At 55.9% G+C, this 23,803-nt stretch overlaps 1 protein-coding gene across 1 annotated transcript in view; it reads left to right on the top strand.

The window, feature by feature from the left end:
- The window catches only part of LOC112617135 (zinc finger protein GLI2), a 258,170-nt gene that overhangs the window by 215,151 nt on the left and 19,216 nt on the right, over positions 1-23,803 (top strand). The window contains exons 4-8 of the mRNA XM_025373869.1: positions 76-278; positions 4,064-4,249; positions 18,183-18,384; positions 20,168-20,381; positions 21,698-21,820. Coding sequence (XP_025229654.1) covers positions 76-278; positions 4,064-4,249; positions 18,183-18,384; positions 20,168-20,381; positions 21,698-21,820 — 928 coding nt within the window. The remainder of the gene's footprint in view (positions 1-75; positions 279-4,063; positions 4,250-18,182; positions 18,385-20,167; positions 20,382-21,697; positions 21,821-23,803) is intronic.

Below are 23,803 nucleotides of genomic sequence, written 5' to 3'. Positions count from 1 at the left end.
CCATGTCGGTTTTGGGGTCTTGGTGGGGTTCCCTCTGTGTCCTCCTTCTTAGATGGCTGTCCATTGTCTCTGCAGGCCCCCCGCCCTGAGCGGCAGCCCTGTCATCTCTGACATCTCCTTGATCCGGCTTTCCCCGCACCCGGCTGGCCCTGGGGAGTCCCCCTTCAACGCCCCCCACCCGTACGTGAACCCCCACATGGAGCACTACCTCCGTTCTGTGCACAGCAGCCCTACGCTTTCCATGATCTCTGCGGCCAGGGGCCTCAGCCCCGCTGACGGTGAGTAGGGTCTGGGGATGGGGAGGGGCAGCTAGGGCATTGGGGCAGGGCACAGCCAGCCTCTCTCGCACTAACACTGTCAACTCCCCAGCCTTGGTCTCCTTGAACAGTGACCAGGCTGGCGTTCCTTCACACTACTTCCAAACAACAGGTTTTTGGTTTTTATGCTCATTAAAGAGCACTTGGTAAGCACTCTTTTGCATGCAAACCATATATGATTTACCGTAATAGTAACAGTAAGGATCTATCCAGGTAGGTCCTGTGTAGCTGAGAACCACTGGTTGTAACCAACCAAAGTCTGCAGGAGCTGGTGTTAGGAAAGGGGATGTTGTGTTGGGGTGTCTCAGGCAGAAGGAAGGCGGAGTGGGCTGGCTGCTGCCTGCGTCTCTGTTAGATCTACCCCTTGCGGGTTAACACAGGAGGCCTCCAAGTGGCAGCCCAGGCCCTGGGGCTCCGGCGATGAAGCTGTGGCATTGTGTCTCTCAGTTCAGATGCTTGACAGAGAAAATTGATTGGCCCGGCTCAGAGATCAGATGGCCACCCCTGGTGTGACTAATTTCAGCCAGAAAAGGGCAGGGTCACATGGTACAAATATGTCTTTATATGTATAAAGCAGATCTAAAATTTTATACTTCTAGTCCCCACCCACCCCACCGACAGACACATGCAGACACGTATTAGTAACCCAGACATTTGGGGGCCAGTCCCACCCATGCCGTCTCCCTGGGAAGTGCAACCCCACCCATAGTGTGGCATGGCCCTGTGCCACCCCTGACAGTGCTGCTCGCCACTCATTGTCCCCATCCTTGAAAGCAACCCAGTGCGTCTTCTCAGAATACACGAAGCTGAGACTTGACCTCTCAGGCTAGAGGACATCTGCAACTTGAACTTGAGAGCCCCATGGGCAGAGGCTCTGGGAAGTGTGGTCCCAGTGAGTCTCTTATCACTACCAGCATTCTCCCCCAGAGGAATGCATCCTCTTCCAACTGGTGGGTGTGACTATGAGTTGAAGCAGAGGCCTGGCTCTGAGAATGTGCAGGCTGGAATCTCGCGATGAAAAGGTGGCTTCCAGTTTTCAAATGTGCAGAAAGCCTCCGTGAAGCATTGACTCATCTTCCTGGCATGGAGGTTTCCCCTTTGCCTGGTCCTCACCGAAGAGAAACCAAACAAGGCAAATGGTTGTAGCCAGGGGGCTTGAAAAGGGCTAGCCGGAATGTGGCACCATTCTGAAATGGCCCCTCAAAGTCAGAAGTCAGCCCTGAACTCTGCGTGTGTCCCCTGTCTGGCCGTGACCAAGCTGGGGTGCCCTGAGGCCTGTACTGCCTCTACGCCCGGCTGCTGTCTTGTGGACAGTGGGCCTAGCCCTGTCCACATCACTCCTGAGGTCCCAGTGCTGGGATTACAGGCGTGAGCCACCGTGCCCCGTCCATGACGGGCTGACCAAGAGTCAGAGGACACAGCTCAGGTTCCAAATTCTGCCTGGCTCACACTAACACTGTCAACTCCCCAGCCTTGGTTCCCTCAGACAATGACCAGGCTGGCGTCCCTTCATACTACTCCTGAACAACAGGTTGATACTCACACCTAGTATGGCAGCTGAGGAGTGCCACCCAAAACACAGGTCCACAGCCTAACCCCCAAACCTGTGGGTATTCCCTCATTTGGAAAAGCGGTCTTTGCACATGTCATTAAGTTAGGTCTCTTAAGCTGAAGAGACCGTCCCAGATGATCCACACAGGCCCTAAATCCACTAACTGGTGTCCTTACAAGAGACAGACAGAGAAGGCAGACACATTCACGCCCATCCAGGGACACACACAGAGTCCCAGAGGAGAAGGCGATATGAAGGCAGAGGCACAGATGGGAGTAATATGGCCACAAGCAGGAAGCTGGCAACCAACAGAAACTGGAAGAGGCCAGCAACCATCTTCCCCTTAAGCCTCTGGAGGGAGCGCGACCCGGCCAGCACCTCAATTTCAGATTTCTGGCCTCCAGAACTGTGAGAGAATAAAGTTCTGCTGTTTTAACAACAGTTAACACTAAGTTTATGCTGCTCTATTACAGCATTTACCCCGGGAAACTAATACACATGGTAACAGGGCTTCCAGGGAAGAGGCAGATGGAACCTGGCTGCTCTCCCAGGGCCGGAGCCATGAGAGATGTCTGTGGGAGAAAGGAACAAAGCACCCTCCTGGAGATGCTCAGGAACCAGGGACACTGTATTCCACTGACTGCAGTGTCGCCCATGAAGAGCTGGGTGGGCTGGGCACAGTGGCTCATGCCTGTAATCTCCGGATTTTGGGAGGCCAGGTGGGAGGATCACTTGAGCCCAGGAGTTCAAGGCTGCAGTGAGCTAAGAGCGCACCACTGCACTTCAGCTTGGGCAACAGAGTGAGATCCTATCTCTAAAAAAAAAATTTTAAAAGGAGCTGGGGGTGGTGAGACAGAGCTGCCCCTGGACGAGAGGCCTTTGACCGATGGAGCACCATGCTATCTATGCATGAGTTCAAGATAGACACTGAGGTAGCTCCTGGAACACCCACGTACCCACCCACAGCCCCGTGACATGGATGGGACCTGGCTAATTTGCATGGCCCTGGCTACCACAGGAAGTAGACCAGATACTCCGAGGCCTCATCAGCCCTTGGGCTACTAAGTGACCAAAGATGGCAGATTAGGCTCAAGAGCAGCTGGCAGGAGGTCTGAATTTGAGTCCTGTGTGCCCTGCTCGGTACCAGCCCCAGAGCCTGCCGCGTGAGGTTTGGAAGGTCATCGGCGATCCGAGGCAGTGTTGGCCAGACTATGTGTGACTGGGGTCAAATGGGATCTCCAGGGAAGGTTTTGAGGGAAGTCGGGTAGGCAGCAAGGAGTAGGGGAGGGAACTTTGGGCATGGACAATGGAGGCAGAGCCTGTGGGCGATCAGCCTGGCAGGAGGCCTGAACTCTTGGGAGATGCAACAGGAGATGGCGAGAAGGAGGCAGAGGAGGATGGCGGCTTCCATGGCCCGGTCTCCTCTCTCTGCAAAGCACATAAGAGAGCTCTTTTGGAATTTGTCGAGACTGCTAACAGAAAGGCTGCACTGCACAGTGGTTAGGAGCTTGCTTCCTGGATTCAGACTGCCCTCTTTGCACACCTGTGGACTCTCGATGGCGGTGCTAGGTTTCCAAGCTCCCATTCGTTTCCTGACACCATCCTGCTGAGGGCCAGCCTCCCTCGGATGCTCTGAATTTCATCCTCGCTGCCTCCTTCCTAAGCCCTGGGCAGGGCTGACCTCAGGGTTGAAGCAAACAGCCCCGAGGCTCTGCGCTGCAGGGATAAGGATGTGTGCAGGCCAGGAGCTTTATCTGGCCAGGCCTGGTGCCCTGGCAGGGATCTCACCCTGAATGTTCAGGCACAGACTGACCTGGCCCAGCCGCGTGCCGCCGAGGTGCCTCTGTTTGCACCTTCTTTTAACTTTGAAGACTTTGCTGGACTATGGATCCTGTTGACCTGGGGCTCTGGGATTCTGAGGGGCATGGAAGCAGAGTAGGGGAAGATTGTTTATGAATCTGATGAAATGGGGGAGTACAGAGGTCGGAGTTGGGCCTCCTTCAGCAGCAACACTGCAGCTCATGCCGGCCAGGCCCAGGCCCAGCACAGCACAGACAGTGGGGCAGCGGGGTGAAAGTGCCCAGGAGAGAACCCCCCACACCAGGTGTGCATTTCTCTTTGCTTTTTTTTTTGGCAGGAAAAGCGCAGCCAGTGCCAGGTTCTGACAGCTTCTTTCTCTCCCCTCTGCCCACAGTGGCCCAGGAGCACCTTAAGGAGAGGGGACTGTTCGGCCTTCCTGCTCCAGGCACCACCCCCACAGACTATTACCACCAGATGACCCTCGTGGCAGGCCACCCCGCGCCCTACGGGGACCTGCTGATGCAGAGCGGGGGTGCTGCCAGCGCGCCCCATCTCCACGACTACCTCAACCCAGTGGACGGTGAGTGACGGCCCCGAGGGGCTGAGGATGGGGCTAGCGGGTCCCCTGTTGAGGCTGAGAAGGTCACTCGCTGTTTCTTTTGGGGACGAGGGCCCTTAAGGAGAGGTCGGGCTGTACACCGATGCCTTGCAGAATGGCTGTCCACAGACACTGAATCTTTGGACAACACTTACTGAGTCACCACGGGCCAGGAAACATCGTAAGCATCGCAGACACCACAGCAAACGAAGCTGGAACTTACAGTGTGATGGGGAGAAACAGATGCTAAGCAGCTCTAGGAATTACATATGAAAGTAGCCAATTACAAATGGACCGGGGAAACAAAGCAGGGGCAGGGGAGTGAGCACTGGGTGAGTGGGGTGCAGTTTGGAATGGGGAAGTCAGAGGAAGCCTCACTGGGAAGTTGACATCTGGGGGCGAGTGCTCCAGGCAGAGGAAACTGCAGTGCAAAGGGCCTGAGGCAGCAGTGGGCCTGCCGAGCTCAAGAAACAGCCAGGAGGCCAGTGCCAGCCGTGAGGAGTGGGAGTGGGGGTGAGGCCAGAGTTTCCAGGTGGGGTCTTGCCAACCAGTGCACCTCAGAAAAGACTGGCTTTCACTGGAGATGAGGCTGGGCAGAGGAGAAAAGAGAGCTGAGTGACTCACACAAGGAATCTCCTTCCGTGCTCATGTGAGAATTGATTTGGGGGCAAGATGGAGGCAGGAGGTCCAGTTAGTAGAGGTGGGGAGAAGGGGCCAGATCTCGGGAAGACAGTGAAGGTAGAACCACAGGATGTGCCCCCAGCTAGAATATAGAGTTGAGAGAAAGAAGGGAGTTGAAGTTGACCACAGGGTCTCAGGCCTGAGCATTTGAAGGATGGAGTAGTACTGAGCTGGGAGGCTATAGGTGGGGCCCTCATAGAAGGGAGGGAAGTCAGGTATCCTGAGTAGATGATGCTTTTGGTGTCTGTTAGACACGAAGTCCTTCCCACCCACCAAATGCCATCCTCACAGCTGCTTTCACAGGGACACCTGTGACCCTCTGACCGTGAGCCCTGGGATCAGCATGGAGCCTGTCTCAAGGAATAGTGGAGGGGGTGGAAGGCTCAGCGCCCCCTCTCATCCCCTAGTCAGTGCCACTCCACCTGCAGGCCCTGGAGCCCTGGCCGGCGGCACACAGGGACACAGGGCAGCCAGTGGAGCCAGAAGCCACCGCCGGGGACAGGCAGGCGCCTCCCGAAGAGCCAGCCTCCTCGAGCCCTGCCTGGGGTGGTGGTTTCACTCCCTGATAGCCCACGGCAGGGAGACCGTCCTGCAGGGGCAGCCCTGGTGTCTGCAGGGCCATTCAGCCTGTAGCAGGTTGGGGATCGGCTGGTGGGAAGTCACGTGGGACCAGGCAGGGCCTTGAGATTCAGGGTGGGCTACCACCTTTGCTCACCCTGACCCTCCCCCAGGGCTGTGTTCCAGGGGAACCCTTCACTTCCCTAAGGCCTGGCTGAAATCTCGCCTCCTCCAGGAAGTCTCTCTGGAAACCTCCTCCTTCGCTTTCCCCTGCCCCCTTCAGTCACTGGGACGGCTCCCTCCTCTGGCTCCTACTTCATTCTTTGCCTGGCCCACCTCATACTTACAGCAGCCACCTCATATGGCTCCTCAGCTATCTTGAGCATCTCCTGCTTCCCAGGAAGAGTTTTGCTGAGAAGAGGGTGGCTGACCTCTGACGCTGGCCCCCTGGATGTGGTCCTCGCCAGGCCCTGATGGGAGGCCATAACATGCCTCAGTGATGCCACCAGAATTTGGTCCCTGTGTCTGTCCCGTTCTTCCTTGCCTTTCCCAGCGTGGTGTTTAGTCCAGGATTAAGCACACCATCCAGATGTTCAATAACACCTCTCGGCTCTGCAGGACATCAGCGTCCCTCTGAGTACACACACGTCCGTGTGCTCTGTTCCCCTCTCCTCTCAGCAGCCCTACATGGTGCTCCCACGAGCCACAGTGAGGTGTCAGAGGTGCTGAGAGTAAGTTGTGTGCTAGACACGCTCCTTGCCAATATTAGAAACCAAATAGCAGCAACCGAGTGCATGAAGGATCATGTGCAAATTGTCACACCCAAATGTCAGCTTCTTCCAAGCAGGACCCTTCTTCCAAGGGCCTGAGGGTGGCATCAGGCCAATAGGAAAGTGGACGAGGCAGAGAAACCATGACCGAGAGAGGTAAGATGAGGCAGGTGTCCCCACAGGGCAGGAAAGGCTAAGCCAGGCAGCCAGGAGTCATCCAGTGATTTGCAGCATGAGCGTCTGCTGTGTGTGTGTGTGTGTGTGTGTGTGTGTATGTGCACGCATGAGAGACAGTGAATTGGAATGCAAACTGCCTCTGTTCTGTGCATTTACACACATTCTTCCATGTAACTCCCTTAGCCACCTTCTGAGGCTAGAAATACGCCCCTTACTCTAAGATGAGCAAATGGGCTCCCCAACATCTAGGCTTGCGCCAAGCCTCGCTCTGTTTGTTACCAGCACTGTCTGCCCTTCCCTGGGCTGCAGTTTCCAGCAGCACATGCACCTGACCAACCGTGAGCCCTGGCCCCAGGGAGGGCCAGCCAGGCCAGGTGAACTTGGGCTCAGCCCAGAGCAGCTGGGCCAGAGCCAGAGGGGAGAAGTAGTACAGTGAGCGCCAGGGCAGGCCTGGGTCAGGCCTGGCTGCACGGTGTCCTCCCTGTGGTAGCTGGGCTCAGAGGCGCTGACAGGACTGAAGGGCTGTGGAGTGGTGATCCCAAGCCCTGCGAGCTGTGTGAATTAAACACATTGACTGAGATGGCACGTGTGAGCCTGGCCCAGTGCCTGGCATACAGCAGGTGCTGGAATAATGCTGGTGCAGGTCTGTTTCCACCAGTATATCTTTCCCTCTTTAAATCCACTCCCTCTTGCAGGATTCTGTGTCTTCATTGTAGGCAGCTCTGTCCATCTGCTGCCTAAACCCAGGTCCAGGTCCTCCCAGACCTTTTCCTTGCCATCTCCCATCCTGTCCCCCAGGCCTCCAAGTGTGTTGTGTCACCCTTCCCGGGCCAGCCAGTGACATGTCACCCTCATAGCACTGCTCCATGGCTGGTGCTCATCCAACATTCCCATCTTTATCCTCTCTGCCATCCTGTGATCGGTCCGTGCCACTTCTAGCCCCCTCAGGATAAAATTCAGACTTTAGAACCCCCATCTAGAGGCCTTCCTCTCCAGCTCCTCTCTCCCACCCTGCACTGTGGTCTTGCCATGCACTGCGCCACCTGCAGGTCCCCAGATACCTCCCTGAGCTCGTCCCTGCACAGTGTCCTATGCATGGGGCCCTAGGCCTTCTCCTGAGACCCCACAAGAATCCAGCTCCAGGCCTCTCAAGCCACCAACTAGCTCCACTGTGCTAGTGGGACTCAAGGTGCCCCCAACTGGAACTGGCTGGGACATCTCCTTACATATGGCCAGATGGCCGGCCGTGCCAGGTCTGGGAGCACATCTGGCAAGGAGCGGGTCCTCTGTGTTGTTGGGTGAGTAAGTGAATGAGTGAATGGCCCTTAGAAAAGACCCTGGAATGGAAAGATACGCTCCAGCTAAAGAAGGAAGCACTCGAGGAACGTCGCTGTTGGCTCACAGGGGGCTGGAAGGGGCTGGGGAGTGGTGTTGCCTTCCGGGCACTCAGCATTTTTACAGCCCCTGGGGCTGAGCATCTCTGGGAAGCAGCAGAGGAGCCCAGAGGTGAGCTCAGCAGTGGGCGCGAGAGCTCCCAGCCCTCCAGCGGCTGCTGGGTAACTCATCACACCCCACCCGCCGTGCCTTCTCCGCCTCCGCCTTGGGAACACATCTGGCTTCAGGACGCGGGGGTAGCGGGGAAGCATCACCGATTCCAGAGCCGGCCTGAGCAGGGATATGGGTTTCTCTGGCTCCAGCATGGGCTGGGCGTGGGGACATTTTTCCCATCCATGGATTTCAGGAGCAGATGACTTCTTTCCCTTTGTTCCCAGTCAGTTACAATCCAAGAAAATCAGAGTAGTCCAGGATTATCCCTGTTTTTATTGCTACTTAATACATTTTTTCCAAAACCAGTTTTAACTAGAACCAGAACCTTCACTTCAACTTTTAAAAATGCTTTCCGCACTTCCACTCAGCTCCGACGCCTGCGTGGACGGTTTCTCACGTATGTCTCTAGGAGACGCGGAACACAACACCAGCGCTCTCGGCCAGGCGGCTGAGGCTGGACCTGTCTCTGGGGTGTCCCCCGGCCCCTCCCCTCCCGTGAACCGTGGGAGCCAGGGAGGTGTTTTTGGTGGGTGCCTGCTCCACGGGTCTGTGCCGGTCCCTCCCGGAAAGCTCCAGACCACCCAGCAGAGAATGTGATTGAGTGTTGCCACCAGGTTTCTTTTTGCCCAAATTCTCACTGAGAAAATTGTGTAGGTCATCCCTGGCGCCAGCAGTGCAGCTCAGGAGACCTGTGGAAGGGGCCTGGCTCTCTCTGAGGAATATGGGCTCACACCAGGAAGCCCCCATACACATTGTCTTGAGCACGTGAGCTCTGTGCAGGCGCAGGGGGCCTGGAGAGCTCATGGACAGCCAAGGAACACAAGCCTTCTCTCTCTGCCTTTCTCTGTCTCTGTGTCTCATGCACACACAGTGGGTGATTCGGCAGGTGTTTATTGGGCACCTTCTATGTAGCAGGCGGGTTCTAGGTCTAGGGACACAGCGCATCATGAGCAGTGCACAAGCCCTGCCTGCCTGGTGCCTGAGCTCCAGTGCAGCCCTGTGTGCGCTCCCGGGCGGGACCAGGAATACCTGTCCTGACCTGATCCCCCTCCTACCCCAGCCTCCTTTCTCAGCACCTTCATTCATGGTCCCAGAGGAGGGAGCACTGTACGGGAGAGAACTTTCCAGAGGCTTTGAATGTCCAGCCAAGGCATGGAGAGGGCTCTGCCAGGCAGCAGGGCGAGCAGGGAGAGGTGGGTGGGAACTACATGTGGGTCCGCATCCTGCAGGGCCTTGTCCCCAGTACACCCGTTTGCAAACCACCAGCCCAATTTTTACCTTAGCTGAGTGCCACCTGCACAATTGTGTATTTAATAATAGTTTTTACCAGACTCACCTTTTGGGGTTAAATAAATGGTTCTTGAAATGGAACAATGTATGTTTTCCTGAAATGAAAAATCTAATGCCTGTCTGAGGAGGATGTTCCTGTCTCTGTCTCCATCAAACCTAACATAGCCTCATCTGGGCCGTGTGTGGCCCTACATTTGGGAACACACTGCAGTGCTGGAAGAAAGGCCAGAAGCTTGAGAGGACTCGATGAGACTCTTGTGGGATTGAAAAGCTAAACCCTGCGTTCCTCCTGGGACACTGAGGCCAGGGTACTGGCAGGACAGAGGGACTTCCCAGGCTCTGATGAAAACCCACCCTCCCTGGTCTTCCAGTGGTGGGTGAAGGCCCATTTCCTCTTGTTCTTAACGGGGTCCTGATTTACAGCGGGAAGACAGGAGCGCGGCTGCATGGGAAGGTGATAGAGAACCAGTCGGGGAACCGAGGTCATCATTCTGCTGAGCGGCTCCCTGGAGAGCGGGGAATTCACCGGTTGTCACCCGGGCCCTAAAATGGAATTTTCTCATGTTATGCTGTTGAATATTGGTGATTTAACAACAGAACAGCCACCCCCTCCCGCCTCCACCACATTGAGAAGATTGAGATGTTTCCGATTGAAATGTTGTCTGTTTACAGCTCATACTTCCTCCAAGCCGTGCATTTTATTGTCATATTGACACTAATTTGGCTCGGATGTCACCTCCATTCTGACGCCCGTTCTTTATGCTGCCTGTGGATCCGGGGGGTTTTCAGAAACCAATTACATTGATCAAACCCAGAGAGGCAGGAATGCTGGTGGAGGGGCTGCCAGAGGCCCAAGTCAGGCAGGGATCCCTTGCCTAGCCCGAGACAGGAAGGGGAACCGAGGCAAAGGAAGCCAGACTGCAGGTCCCTGCGTGAGGTGGTGGAGCTGTTATATACAAGCATGGGCTAAGCAGTGTCTGTGGGTCATCTGGTAAACCCACACAGACTGTCCTGCCACATCAGCTTCATGAAGCTGCTTTATGGTGAGGAGCCTGCAGCACAGCCTGTTTCTCTGTGTTCATCACTTAGCTAGGCCGTGGTCCTGGCAACTCTGAGCCTCTCTGCTCCGTGGCCCAGACTCTTGCTACTCCCCCATCAGAGGGGGTGAGAGGACTGTGGATGGCTAGGTGTGGGGGCATTAAGGTCCTCAGGCAAGATTTCCTTAGAGCATCTCCTCGGCGAGCTAGAAAATATCTGGGTGAGGGAGCTGGGCTATGCAGGGAACACATCTTAGCCAGTGAGGATTCAGGGTACCCGAGCCCCACCACCAGGCTGTGTCCTGCTGGCCTTGATGACAACAGCACATCCCAGCCCCAGGCTGAGGATGGCATCTGGCACAGAGAAGGCTCCTGGGAGCCGGTGCCAGGATGATGCTCTTTCTTCCTGCCCCTCAGTCCAGGCTCCTGGGCACGCGGGCCTTGGGGGGATTCCCAGCCCCTCCTCCATGGAAGTCCACCCACAGGTATAGATGATATGCTGGCTATCAGCCCATAGCACTCCTGGGGTGGGTGCTGGTAGCCCATCTTCTGCATGAGGCAGCCAGTGATTGGCCCAAAGCTACCCAGTTCAGAGTGTGCAGGCAGCGTTGCAACCTGGGTCTGCCTGAGTCCAGGGCCTGTTCTTGCATCTCCTGCCCTTCCCACTGCCTCAGGAAAAGCACTGATCTCCCTCCTGAGCACCTTGGGATTCTCTAGAATAATCCTGCTTAGATGGCACTTTGCAAATCCTGACTCGTGCCTCAGAGTACCATCTTCATCTCTCTCCTACCTGGTGAGCTCCATGAGGGCAGGGTCAGAAGCTTCCCTGCCTGGAGTCCCCATGATGTCCAATCAATGCCTGGCCTACTCTCAGCACTGCATGAGGGGCAGATGGATCAATGAATCAACACAGGAATGAGCAACAGAAAGCGCTAGTGGGTGAAGCAAGGTCCAGAGGCAGGTGGTGTCGGCGTCCGCCCAGGTGAGGGTGGGCAGGTGGCCAGTCACCCGTGGCTGACCGGCATTAAAACGGGCTCATCCACAGATGAATACTCCATGTTCCCGGTCATAAATCACAGGAGAAACCACGGGAAATGAGTGCCAGGCTTTTCTTTCTATTTAGTAATTTATCAAGGGAAGAGGCGCATTAATAAACATATTTCCCATGAGAGGCGGGGATAACAGAGATGAATATCACTGTCAGATTTGGGCTGTTTCCTCTTGTTAGGGGCACACGAGAGGGTGGGAATCCAAATATTAGCAGCAGAATCTTTTTTTAAAAATGTGTTACAAAGATGTGTGTGTTTCTTACTTTATATCACGTTAGATGGTTTTTCCCCTCACATTACCGCATTTGCCACTCAGTTTGTAAGTAATAGGAGCCTTTCAGAGAATTCACTTTGGCATCTTTGTTTGAATTTCCTTTGAAGTGAGGATTGACAAGGAGTGGACTCAGTAAATAACCCAGAAGCTGAGAGGATGCCGAACGCAAGCCGATGAGTGAATGTCTAGTGACAGCTGTGTTGCTGCGTGGCCCAATCATCTTTCCTAGACTTGCTGCCCTTCACTCTATTATTGACTGGAGGCTTGCCCTGCCCCTTGGAACAGTCCTCCTAGCCCTTGAAGAAGCCACGTTCATTAGCAATTTCATGTTGGAATGCCTGCTGGGTTTTAGGCACTATTCTTGGCATTCTATGTGTGTCTTCACGACAGCCCTGCAAAGCAAGCCACACTGCCCTGATTGTGGCATGGGGAAAATCAGGAAAATCAGATGGGGAAAGAGAGGCTCAGGAAAGCTAAGTAAATGTGCTCTAAGGAAGCCACAAAGTGACAGGCTTGACAGGGACGGTGGCAGAGGCTGTCTGTGTGCCTCTGCATCATGTGTGTGTTTGTGTGTGCATACACCTGGGTGTGTGTGTCCACCTGGGGGGTGTGTGTGTGTCCACCTGGGGAGCGTGTGTGTCCACCTGGGGTGTATGTGTGTGTGTCTGCACCTGGGGGGTGTATGTGTGTGTGTCCACCTGGGGTGTGTGTCTCCACCTGGGGGGTATGTGTCCACCTGGGGTGTGTGTGTGTGTATGTGTGTGTGTCTCCACCTGGTGTGTGTGTGTGTGTATGTGTGTGTGTCTCCACCTGGGGTGTGTGTGTGTGTCCACCTGGGGGGTATGTTTGTCCACCTGGGGTGTGTGTGTGTCCACCTGGGGTGTGTGTCCACCTGGGGTGTGTGTGTGTTTGTCCACCTGGTGTGTGTGTCCACCTGGGGGGTGTGTGTGTCCACCTGGGGTGTGTGTCCACCTGGGGTGTGTGTGTGTGTGTCCACCTGGGGTGTGTGTCCACCCGGGGGGTGTGTGTGTGTCCACCTGGGGTGTGTGTGTGTGTGTCTCCACCTGGGGTGTGTGTGTGTCCCCCTGGGGTGTGTGTGTATGTCCCCCTGGGGTGTGTGTGTTTGTCCACCTGGGGAGTGCGTGTGTCTGGTGTGTGTGTCCACTTGGGGTGTATGTGTGTGTGTCTGCACCTGGGGGGTGTATGTGTGTGTGTCCACCTGGGGTGTGTGTGTGTGTGTCTCCACCTGGGGTGTGTGTGTGTCCACCTGGGGTGTGTGTGTGTGTCCACCTGGGGTGTGTGTGTGTGTGTGTGTCCACCTGGGGTGTGTGTGTGTGTCCACCTGGGGGGTGTCTCTCCACCTGGGGTGTGTGTGTGTGTGTCCACCTGGTGTGTGTGTGTGTGTCCACCTGGGGGGTGTGTGTGTGTGTCCTCCACCTGGGGTGTGTGTGTGTGTGTCTCCACCTGGGGTGTGTGTGTCCACCTGGGGTGTGTGTGTGTGTGTCTCCACCTGGGGTGTGTGTGTCCACCTGGGGTGTGTGTGTGTGTGTGTGTCTCCACCTGGGGTGTGTGTGTGTGTGTCTCCACCTGGGGTGTGTGTGTGTGTGTCTCCACCTGGGGTGTGTGTGTCCACCTGGTGTGTGTGTGTGTGTGTCCACCTGGGGTGTGTGTATGTCCACCTGGGGTGTGTGTATGTCCACCTGGAGTGTGTGTGTGTGTCCACCTGGAGTGTGTGTATGTCCACCTGGAGTGTGCGTGTGTCTCCACCTGGGGGGTGTGTGTCCACGTGGGGTGTGTGTCTCCACCTGAGGGGTGTGTGTGTGTGTCCACCTGGGGCCTCCTCCCATGCAGGGGCCCTCCCTGTCCCTTCCTGCGGTCATACTCCCTGCCCCCGAGACACCACTCCTCCTCTGCACCCTGGACATAGGCCCTGTGGCAGGTGGTTTTGGTGTCCCTGTACCTTGGGCAAGTTATTTAGTGTCCTTTGTTTCGTCTTCTGTAAAATGAGCATAACAGCCCCTTCTTCATAGGACAGTCGTGAAGATTAAATTACCTAACACTTTAAAAGTTTGGAGGAGTCCTAGCACGTGTGATGATAACATTGAGCACGTGCTGTCTTTAGGTGACTGTGAATCTGTTCTTCCTCAACACGTTCTGTCCGTGCCGTGGCTCAGCCCTTGGCATCTCCCACTGGGCTTGTGGCTGTGCCATCTGTATTCGAGTGTTGGGGATGGTCAGGTGGGAAAAGGGATTTAGGTCCCTAATGCGTAGTGAGAAAGGCAGGAGCAAGCAGATAACCGCACAGTGGATGAAAGCTCATCCCCACCCTTGTTTGGAGAGGGAGACCTGAGCATAGGGAAGATCTAACTCCAGGAGGTCAGGGAAGGCATCCCAAATGAGGTGATGACTTGGCTGAGGTCTGAACAGAGAGAGCGCCGCAGTCAAAGGAAGCTGCACGTGCAAGTCCCTGTGCAGGTGATACGGAGGAAGGGCTGGAAGGAGCCCCGGTGGCTGGAGTGAGGGCATTCCACAGGGCCACCGCCTAGGCCTTGTTTGTAATAGCAGTGGGGATGTTTGGAAAGTTTTGGGGAGAGGGCAGGGACATAATCCTATTTCCAAGTTAAAAATCTCTGTCTTTGCAGTGAGCACTGTGGATTGGATAGCTGTTAGGTGAGGGCCCCAGAATGATCCAAGTGAGTGGTGGGCTGTGCTGGGGGTGGAGTTTGAAAGGAGAGATTTTGAGAGGTGTTCATGAGCCCACACGTAAGTGGGCTCCATTGTGGTGGAGGGGAGGAGGGAAGGCCGGCTCCCGGGTCTCCCGCTGTGCCACTGCGCAGGTGGCAGGCACGTGCTGTCGAAGAGCTGGTCCAGGCACAGGACAGTAGTGTGGGGCTGGCTGTGCTGAATTGGGGCTGCCTTGCGGACAGGAGGAAAGGACGAGGAGGCAGCTGGCTCTGAGAAGGTTCACTCTTCAGAGCCACTGAAAGTGGGAAGTCGAAAACTGTTTGTGGGAGGGGATGTCCTCCTGGCCCTGGGCCTCTGCTGACCTCTCTGAAGATGGACAGAGAGGACACAGAGTCCTCAGAAAAGTCCAGACACCAGGGCTTCTTTGGACCTGGGTTCAAATCCTGCCTCTATAGCTCTGTGACCTTGAGCAAGTCACCAACCTCCAAGCGTAACTGCCTTGCTGCTTATCTGCTGCTTATCTGGTTTGCCTGGAGGATGGTGATAGCTGTTAAATGAGTCAGTGGGTCTAAGCGTCACTAAACTGTGGCTGTCACTGGGTCATTAATTGCATAAGAATTCAGAAGCAGACATTTATCCAGATACTGCACTAGAGGGGCACACTCCAGCCAGGATGCCCCTGTTTGCCCTCCAGGATCCCTGTTTAGAGTGGGTGGTCACTGGCCTGCTTCATGGGCCTCCCTGCCTCTTTCTGTCCTCAGGCAGGTGGCCTAGGATCCTTCCTGGTGTAAGAGAAAGGAGGAGTTGTCTGAGTGCGTTACCTGCTCTGCCCTGGCCCCTCTGTGGGGTAAGAGCAAATGGGCATCCCCAGAAGCATCTATGGAGCGTCTTCTGTGTACTCACTGCAGCTCTGCCTCCTAAAATATCTGTAAGCCCCAGTCTTCATAGCCCGATAGAATCAACGGCGAAAGCAGAAAGTTTAGCTGCAAGGATGTCAAAAGAAAAGAATGTTCTGATTAACTCAACTTCTTTTTCAACTGGGAGCTTTCTTAACATCACTTAACTCTTCTTGTTGAAAATAAAGTATGCCAAGTGTTGGGCCGCATGAGCATCTCAACTGCGGCCACTCTGGAGTGGCCAGGCCACCTCCCCATCCATCATCCCACTGGGTCACAGCAACCCCAGAGCTGGCAGGGGGCTTGTTTTATGCTGATGTCATTGATAAAGACCCCGAGTCTGTGACAGGTAAAACAGTTTGCCCCAAGTCATGCAGCTGACTTATGGCCCCAGCGCAGGGTAGCCAGTGTTCAGCCCCCACTTCACCCCACTGCAGGTCACTGTTCCAGTCCAGGTCTCCGTCCCTCTACCCAGAGTCCCTTCATCCAAGGCTGCTGGCTGTCTACTCCCCTCTGTGGCCTAAGACTCCCCTCATCCCATGGAAGAGGCGGTGAGGAGAGAAAACCCTGGAAGCCCCTTTCAGCCCAACGGTCCTGGATGTCCTCTGTCCCCTCCATGCCTTGGAGAGGTGCTTCTCCTGGTGGCCTGGCCGGAAAGAGCCTCCCCAGGGATCCCTAGGTCTCCTCAGGGTTGTGGCCAAGCGTGGGGCTGGGCCGGGCATGGTTGCCCCCGGGGCCCAGCGTGGATCCCAGGGCGTTCGGCTTGTTCTGTAGGTGGGTGTGGGCTCTGCCTTCACGCAGCCTTCTTGGGGACTGGCGAGTATGGAGTGGGGTTGCTCAGAGGCTCATAGGCCCTCACCCCCTGCCCTTGGTGCTCCTGCAGCTGTGGAGACAAGGAACTGCCACGTGCATGTTTCAGAGTGGCCCTAAGGTCAGTGGTCAAAGCCGTCAGGAAAGCTTCGGGAGTACCAAGAGGCTGTGTGGACTGTGAGCAGGAGGTCCACGGAGCCAGACCCTGCAGTCAGGGCAGCCTGCCTGGAGGAGCGGGCAGCCAGGCGGGGTCTCTGCAGGTCTGGGCAGGCAGAAGGGAGGAAAGCAATTATCAGAAGCCCAGGAACAGCCAAGCACTGACATGGGTGTCAGCATCGTTTACGGGCAACACTACCAGCCCACGGGGAACCCGGAGGCCTGAAAAGGATGGGTGGGCAGTGGCCAGCGGGCCATGAGAAGAGGCTGCTCCATGCAGGTGTCCAGAAAGTCAAGGACAGGCCCAAGCATTTACTGTGCCCTGCCGTGGGCCAGGTGCTCCTCACGCATCACCTAATTTATAGCTCACGCCAGCCCTGGTGGTCAGCACTATGAGAGCCCTTTAAAGAGAGGAGACTGGCTCTGGGTGGGTCTGGACAGGGCGAGAAGCTTGGCTTATGGAGAGTCATCCTCAAGCTGGTTCTTGAGTGAGGAGGCCACAGTGATGGTGGGGCTAGCGACATGCTCATCCCTATCCCCTGGGCAAGGTTCTGTCTGTCCAGGAAGTGTCAGCCTAACAGAGCCCCCCACCCCCCCCCCCCCCCCCCTTGTCTGCTCTCTGTTGCAGCCCAGCCTTCACCTTCCCCCACCCCATCCACCCCGTGGCCTGCCAGCAGATTCTGAGCCAGCAGAGGGGTCTGGAGTCAGCCTTTGGGCAGTGTTGTCAGACCATTTCTAGGCCACCGTTGGTGCAGAGCAGAGACCTAGAATCCTGATGGGGGCACCGTGAGGGGGAGTAGTCTGGAACCACAGTGGAAGAGCCTGTGGCCCTGGGGTGCAGGGTACTCTTGTCTGGGGCAAGCCCTCTTCCCTTCCGCAGTTATGTAGGTGTGTGACAGCAGCTGGTGAGGGCTGAGGACATAGCCATGTGTCCACACGTATGTGTGCATATGCATGTGTACACATGTCTGCATGTGGGTGCACGTGCATGCGTGGGCGGTGTGTGCACCCGCGTGCATGTGTGCCTGCATGCATGTGGTGTGCACATTCAAAGCAACAGCTTCCCAGAGCCTCCGGCAACTTTAGAACTGAGGACCTCAGTGTGCAAGAGCACCTGCCTGTGTCAGGATGCCTCTCTCTGCGCTGTCCTCGTGTCTGCCCTGCCCTGTTACAGCAGGCTGCCCAGCAGGCTCTGGATAGACAGCCAAAGGCCCAGGCATCGAGAAGAGTCTGGGGGCCGCCATCCAGGCCTCTGCTTGGCAAATGCCCTATCAGGGGGCATTTTAGTGGTGATTTCAGGTACAACATGACCCATGACCTTGGAGCACTTACTTCCATTCACTCTCTTCCCCAAGGAATTCTCCACAGCAGTGAGAACAGGCAAGCTTCTGCCACACATAGTAGCCTAGAGAAATGTTACAAACTGACCAAGTGGATGAAGGAGGCCAGACATAAAAGAGTATTTAAAATTCCATTTACACAAAGCTCAAAAGTAGGTAACACTAAGCTGTGTGTTAGAAGCCAGGATAGCAGCTGCCGTTGGGCTGGAAGGTGCAGGGGGCCTGTGGGCACTGGCCAAGCCCTGTTTCTTGACCTGGGGCTGGCTTCCCAGGTGGACTCACTTGGTGAGAGGCCACCGAACTGCTCACTTACGATTCGTGCACACTCCTGTCATGAGGTAAGCATTGCTGGATTCCAGCCGTGGTCTCTGCACCTATGCTCATTGCTCATATTCACTCGCCCAGACACCTTGCATGCACTTCTCCAGTCATCACCACACCCTGCGCTGCTCAGTCCATTTTACAGATCAACAAACTGAGGCCAAGAGGTGGCATCCTTTGCCCAAGAGCCCACAACTAGAAAGTCGGCTTAGCTGGGATACCCATTCAACCATCCTCGCAGGCTCTTCCTATCCCCCACCTACCTGTCACCCCGCCCCCCATCCCCAGTGATGCTGACGTGTCTTGTGTTGACTGTCCCACAGTGTCCCGTTTCTCCAGCCCGCGGGTGACGCCCCGCCTGAGCCGCAAGCGGGCGCTGTCCATCTCCCCACTCTCAGACGCCAGCCTGGACCTGCAGCGGATGATCCGCACCTCGCCCAATTCGCTGGTGGCCTACATCAACAACTCCCGAAGCAGCTCGGCGGCCAGCGGCTCCTACGGTCACCTGTCGGCAGGCGCCCTCAGGTGAGTCCCGCCTGCAAGCAGAGGGCTGAGAACCGGAGCTGGGCTGAGGGCCCAGTGGGGAGGCGCTGGCTTTTCAGTGGGTGCTTTTGACCCTAGGAGAAAGACAGGACCAGTGGCATCTGTGAATCCACATACTCGCACCTTTTTTATGAATTCAAAACCAATAGTGATCAAATTGAAATGAGCCCATATCTGAGTACATCTTCATGGACCAGGCCTGTCATGAATGACTCAAATGTGAAATCAAAGGTGTTTGAGGTCGAAGATGATTTTCCTAGTATTTCACTGAATTTGGTGGAGCAGCCAAGTATTGGCCAACCTTGGAGACCACACAAAATGTGATGTTCGCATGGCCTGGGCTCTCAGCAAGCCTCTGAGCTGCCAGCAGGTCTCCTCCCTCTGTAGCCATATCGTGGCACACCCACACCTCACTGACACCAGCCACCCTTCTCCCCTCTGTGTGACTCTAGACTGTCTGAGGACTGAGACCCCAGCCGGCTTGACTGAAACTCACATGCCTCCCCAAAGCCTCCGGGAGAGGCCAGGAGGTGTGAGGAATGTCAGGAGAGTTTGTCCCAGCGACCTGGAGACGGAAGGAATAGCAAGTGTATTTGTTATCTTTTCTTTTTTTTGAGACAGAGTCTCGCTCTGTCACCCAGGCTGGAGTGCAGTGGCTGGATCTCAGCTCACTGCAAGCTCCGCCTGCCGGGTTTACGCCATTCTCCTGCCTCAGCCTCCCGAGTAGCTGGGACTACAGGCGCCCGCCACCTTGCCCGGCTAGTTTTTTGTATTTTTTAGTAGAGACGGGTTTCACCGTGTTCGCCAGGATGGTCTCGATCTTCTGACCTCATGATCCGCCCGTCTCGGCCTCCCAAAGTGCTGGGATTACAGGCTTGAGCCACCGCGCCCAGCCTGTTACCTTTTGCTGCCTAACGAATTGCTCCAACACGTAGCAGTTTAAAACTACAAACAATTGTTATCTCACCCCATTTCTGAGGGTCAGGAATTTGAGACAGGCTGAGCTCCGGCTCTCTCAGGTGGCCACAGTCAAGCTGTCAGCCAGTGCTTCATCCCGCTGAAGGCGTGGCTGGGCCAGAATGGCCCCCGCACAGGGCTCTCAGCAGTACCCTTTGTCCCTCGTCTGTGAGCCTCTGCTTAGGGCTGCTTGAGTGTCCTCACAACATGGCAGACGGGTCCCAGCCCACCTTGCAGCATGTGATGCGAGAGGAAGCTGGAGGAAGCCACAGTGTCTTTTATGGTTCAACCACAGGGGTCGCCAGTCTCTCCTCGGTATCCTGCAGTGTGAAGGGTGGCTTTTATGCACGTGGTGTGACAGAGCCTAGAAGTGCAGTAAGAAGAGGAGAATAATGCAAGCTGGAGGGCTCAGGGCATGATTCCCCGATGAGGGGCCATTAGAACAGGATTCAGAGGCCTCCTGGGTTTCACGTGGTCAGGGAGCAGTGATGCCAGCATGCATTTAGGTGTCATTACAGCAGTGGAGGGGCCGGGGTGTGGGGATGAGATGGAGCCTGGTCCCTGCTGGGACCAGCCTGCCAAGGGTGGAGGCTACATCCTGGGGCAGAACCCGGGAGCTGATCACAAAAGGTGAGTGGCAGACAATAGGAAGCCACAGCTGGTTCTTGAGCGAGGAGGCCACAGTGATGGTGGGGCTAGCGACATGCTCATCCCTGTCCCCTGGGCAAGGTTCTCTCTGTCCAGGAAGTGTCAACCTAACAGAACCCCCAACCCCGACCCCCACCTCCTTGTCTGCTCTCTGTTGCAGCCCAGCCTTCACCTTCCCCCACCCCATCAACCCCGTGGCCTACCAGCAGATTCTGAGCCAGCAGAGGGGTCTGGGGTCAGCCTTTGGACACACACCACCCCTGATCCAGCCCTCACCCACCTTCCTGGCCCAGCAGCCCATGGCCCTCACCTCCGTCAATGCCACGCCCACCCAGCTCAGCAGCAGCAGCAACTGTCTGAGTGACACCAACCAGGTAGGTGGGTGCAGGGGCCAGGATGGCCACGGGTACTCATCTGGACGCATGAGGGCTGTTCACTGCCAGCTCGTGCTAAGAACTTGTGGAGGGCCTCTGGGCTCACGTCTGGCCTCTGGGGTGCCTTCTGAGCAGAGGCCACATTACAGAAAGGGCGAGACCTGGGCTCAGTCCATGGGAAGCTCCCAGCTTCTTGATTCTGCTGTCTCCCGTCCAAGAAGCATAATGAGTAGATGGGGAAAGCCTCGAGTTCCCAGGGCCTGGCACCGTGGGGATCCTCCGTGCCCAGCACATGGCATGGGTGGGTGAGTGAATCATTGTAACACTGCAGTTTCACTGTAGAGCGTGCATTTACAGCAGGCTTTCACACACTGCCTCATTCGACCCTTCCAACAGGCCTTTAGCGTGCCTGGACATCCTAGTACGGTGCCTGGCACATCCTAGGTACCATTATTATTTGGCAAATGAAGTGTGCTTTCACAGATAAGGACATGGAAAGGCACAGGCCTTAGCATTAGTCAGACCATCTTTGGGATCCTAACTCGCCTAAAAGCAGCAAATCTCTTTCCCTCTCGCAGCCTGAGCTAACTTATCTGCTAAGTGGGGTTCCTGACGCCTAGGTGGGGTCACTGTGTATGTAAACGAGCTCGTGGGTGCAGAGCCCGCGTAGGCTCTGATCCTGGGAGCACGGACAACGATGATGCCGGAGGTGAAGGGACCAGCCCAGGCCACCCACCGGCAAATTGCAGAGCCTGGATGTGGCTGCACCCTTGGAAGGAAGGCAGGACACCATGTCCTCTAGAAGCGTCCTCTGTTCCAGAATGTCCTCCCTCTCCACCCCAGGGCTCCTAGTGGCTCCCCAGAGCCTCCCCACGACAGTGGCTGTCAGCTCTGGAAACATCGCCTGATGCTTCAGCTCTAGCCCCTTCTCCTGAGGAACCAGGCTCTGGCCCGCTGTGTCCTGGGCTGGCCAGGCCCTGTTCTCAGACCCACAGTGAGAAGTTGAGCCTGGTCAGAACAGGGGCAAGGACACCCCGCATTTTCCAAAGAGAAGATCTCTTTCCCATTTCCCAGAAGTCTTGGGGAGGCAGAGATGGAGAGGATGGGGATTGGCATGCCCAGGTCTGGGTGCCCTCCTATAGCAGGACATGTGCCCCTGACAGGAGGACTGAGTTGGGGACTCTCTTTCTGATACTTAAATACAGGGTTAGCCCAGATGGTCTGTGTGGAGAGATCCTAGAGGTAAAGTCCAAAGGAATTTGGGATATCCCTGCCCTGCCCCTGAGTAACAGTCTGTCCTCTGCACCCTTCCTCAGAACAAGCAGAGCAGTGAGTCGGCCGTCAGCAGCACCGTCAACCCTGTCGCCATTCACAAGCGCAGCAAGGTCAAGACCGAGCCTGAGGGCCTGCGGCCGGCCTCCCCTCTGGCGCTGACGCAGGTAACCTGCTGCCAGCCGCACCACCTTCCTCCAGCTAGGACCAGGCCTGTGGGCTGCCTTGGGGCTATACCCTTGGTGAACGGATGGCTGGCTGCCTGCATGGATGAATGAGTGACCCCGGGAGGACTGGGTGGGAATGCTGAGCTGTGACTCTCTCACCACTGTGTTCCCAGCACCCTGGACATACATTCCCATCACACATGGTGAACGAATGCGTGAGCGAATGAATGGGCTTCTGCCTAGCCATCTCTCTTGTCTCAGGCTGCATCTGTCTCTCTCCCCGCACCTGACCTGTGCACAGCACCAGCCACAGCCTGGCTGAGTTGCTCACGTGCCCGGAATGGCTCAGGCCCCTCTAGGCTACTCTCACTCTTGGAACTCTACCCCACCCTGGCTCCTTCGCTGCCACTTCAGCCCTCCCTGATTCTCCTGGGTAAGAGGACTTAGCTCCAGGCCCCCACACCCAGCCTAGCTCAGAGGTCACTTCAGGGCATGTGCTGTGTGCACATCTGTCTCCCCGTCTGCACTCTAAGCTTTGGAGAGGTGGCACTGTGGGAGAAGGGCCTGACTGGGTTCCGTGCCACCAGGGTTTGTGCAAGTGTGCAGTCACTGACATAGTATTTTCCAGTGATTCAATGCACATTTGAGTCGGTGAGTGGCGTGGTGAGTGGGGAAGACAGGACAAGTTCAAGCGGGGAGAGAAGAGCGGGGCAGCCCACAGTCCAGTGCAGGCCTGTCGTGTGGCCCCGACCCTGCGGTGATCCTTTTGGAAACCTTGCCATTTATTCTTCTGCTTCAAGACAGCATGCAGGCAACCCCCACTCCCAGACAGGGGCCTGTCTTGTAAAGGGCATGCCGTGCCTGTTGAGCTGGTAAGTAAGCGCCTGGTCCCCCAAGTCCTCTCACGGTGGCCCAGTCTTCATCCATTACTACAGAAGCCGCAGCTTGGACACCAAGGATGCTCGGGGCCTCCTATCCCCATCTCTCCTGCATCTGCCGACCATCCTTTATCAAAACTGTGAACCATCAGGCATGCTCTGGGCACTTAATTTTCATGAAATATTGGATCCTGTTATTGTCAGGCAAACAGAGGGGTTGGTGACAAATTCTTCTCCCCTTGCTGACACCAAAGCTGGTCGCAGCATGATGCATGGTTTGCACGAGGCCGAGCATCATTGGGGGCCGATGAAATTGATGAGGACGGCACATATCCAGGGAAGACAAACACGCCAGAATGGTGAGGACAGGGCCGGCAGGCAGGCACTGAGCACCTGGGAGCCCCATGGCCACACGCCGGTAGGGCCCTATGCCCACCCTCCAACCCAGGTGGGCCACACAGGGCCTCCTGCCTGTCCAGCCTGGCTCTGCACACGTGTCAGTGCAAGGAAGGCTGTTTATCATGAGGAGGTTGTCCCCTGTCACTCAGTGTCCTCATTCACTGACCAAGGACTCCCTGACTCATTTGTAAGGTGGATGGCTGGGCTTTCTCTCCACTGGCAGAAAATGCAGCATAATGAACCCTCTCTACTGAAGCCCTCAAAACTGCAGGCTAGAGTGATGCCCAGTGCACCTGCCTCTGTGCTACCCTCTGATTGGAGTGTGATCCGTCAGCTTTCCAAATCTTCTCTGGAGTGACCAGGGCACGCAGCCGATAGAAATAATAAATTGACTTCCAGGTTTTCTCAAAGAGTGGAGAGGGTGATAGGAGGCTTTCTGGTCCACTCTCCCCATGGTCTCACCCCGACAGCCCCCAGACGATCCCGTTGCCAAAGATCTGGAAAGTAAATGCTCCCACACCTTCCTTTGATTTGGTCCCAGTATAGCCCCTGGAGCTATTGTACGACATGTTGTTGCTTTTCCTGTTCGGAACAAGTGGATTCATTGAAAGATCCTCTGAGGAACAACCAGGAGCCCTTCTTGGAAGAGGTCTTTGCGGCTCTTATGGAAAGTCAGGTGGGGTTTGAGTCTCCACTGACAGCAGGG

The sequence above is a fragment of the Theropithecus gelada genome, unplaced genomic scaffold, assembly GCF_003255815.1.
Source record: "Theropithecus gelada isolate Dixy unplaced genomic scaffold, Tgel_1.0 HiC_scaffold_15883, whole genome shotgun sequence".
In the NCBI taxonomy this organism is placed as follows: Eukaryota; Metazoa; Chordata; class Mammalia; order Primates; family Cercopithecidae; genus Theropithecus; species Theropithecus gelada.
Note: the sequence above shows the minus strand (reverse complement) of the source record. Positions and strands in the feature narration are given on the sequence as shown.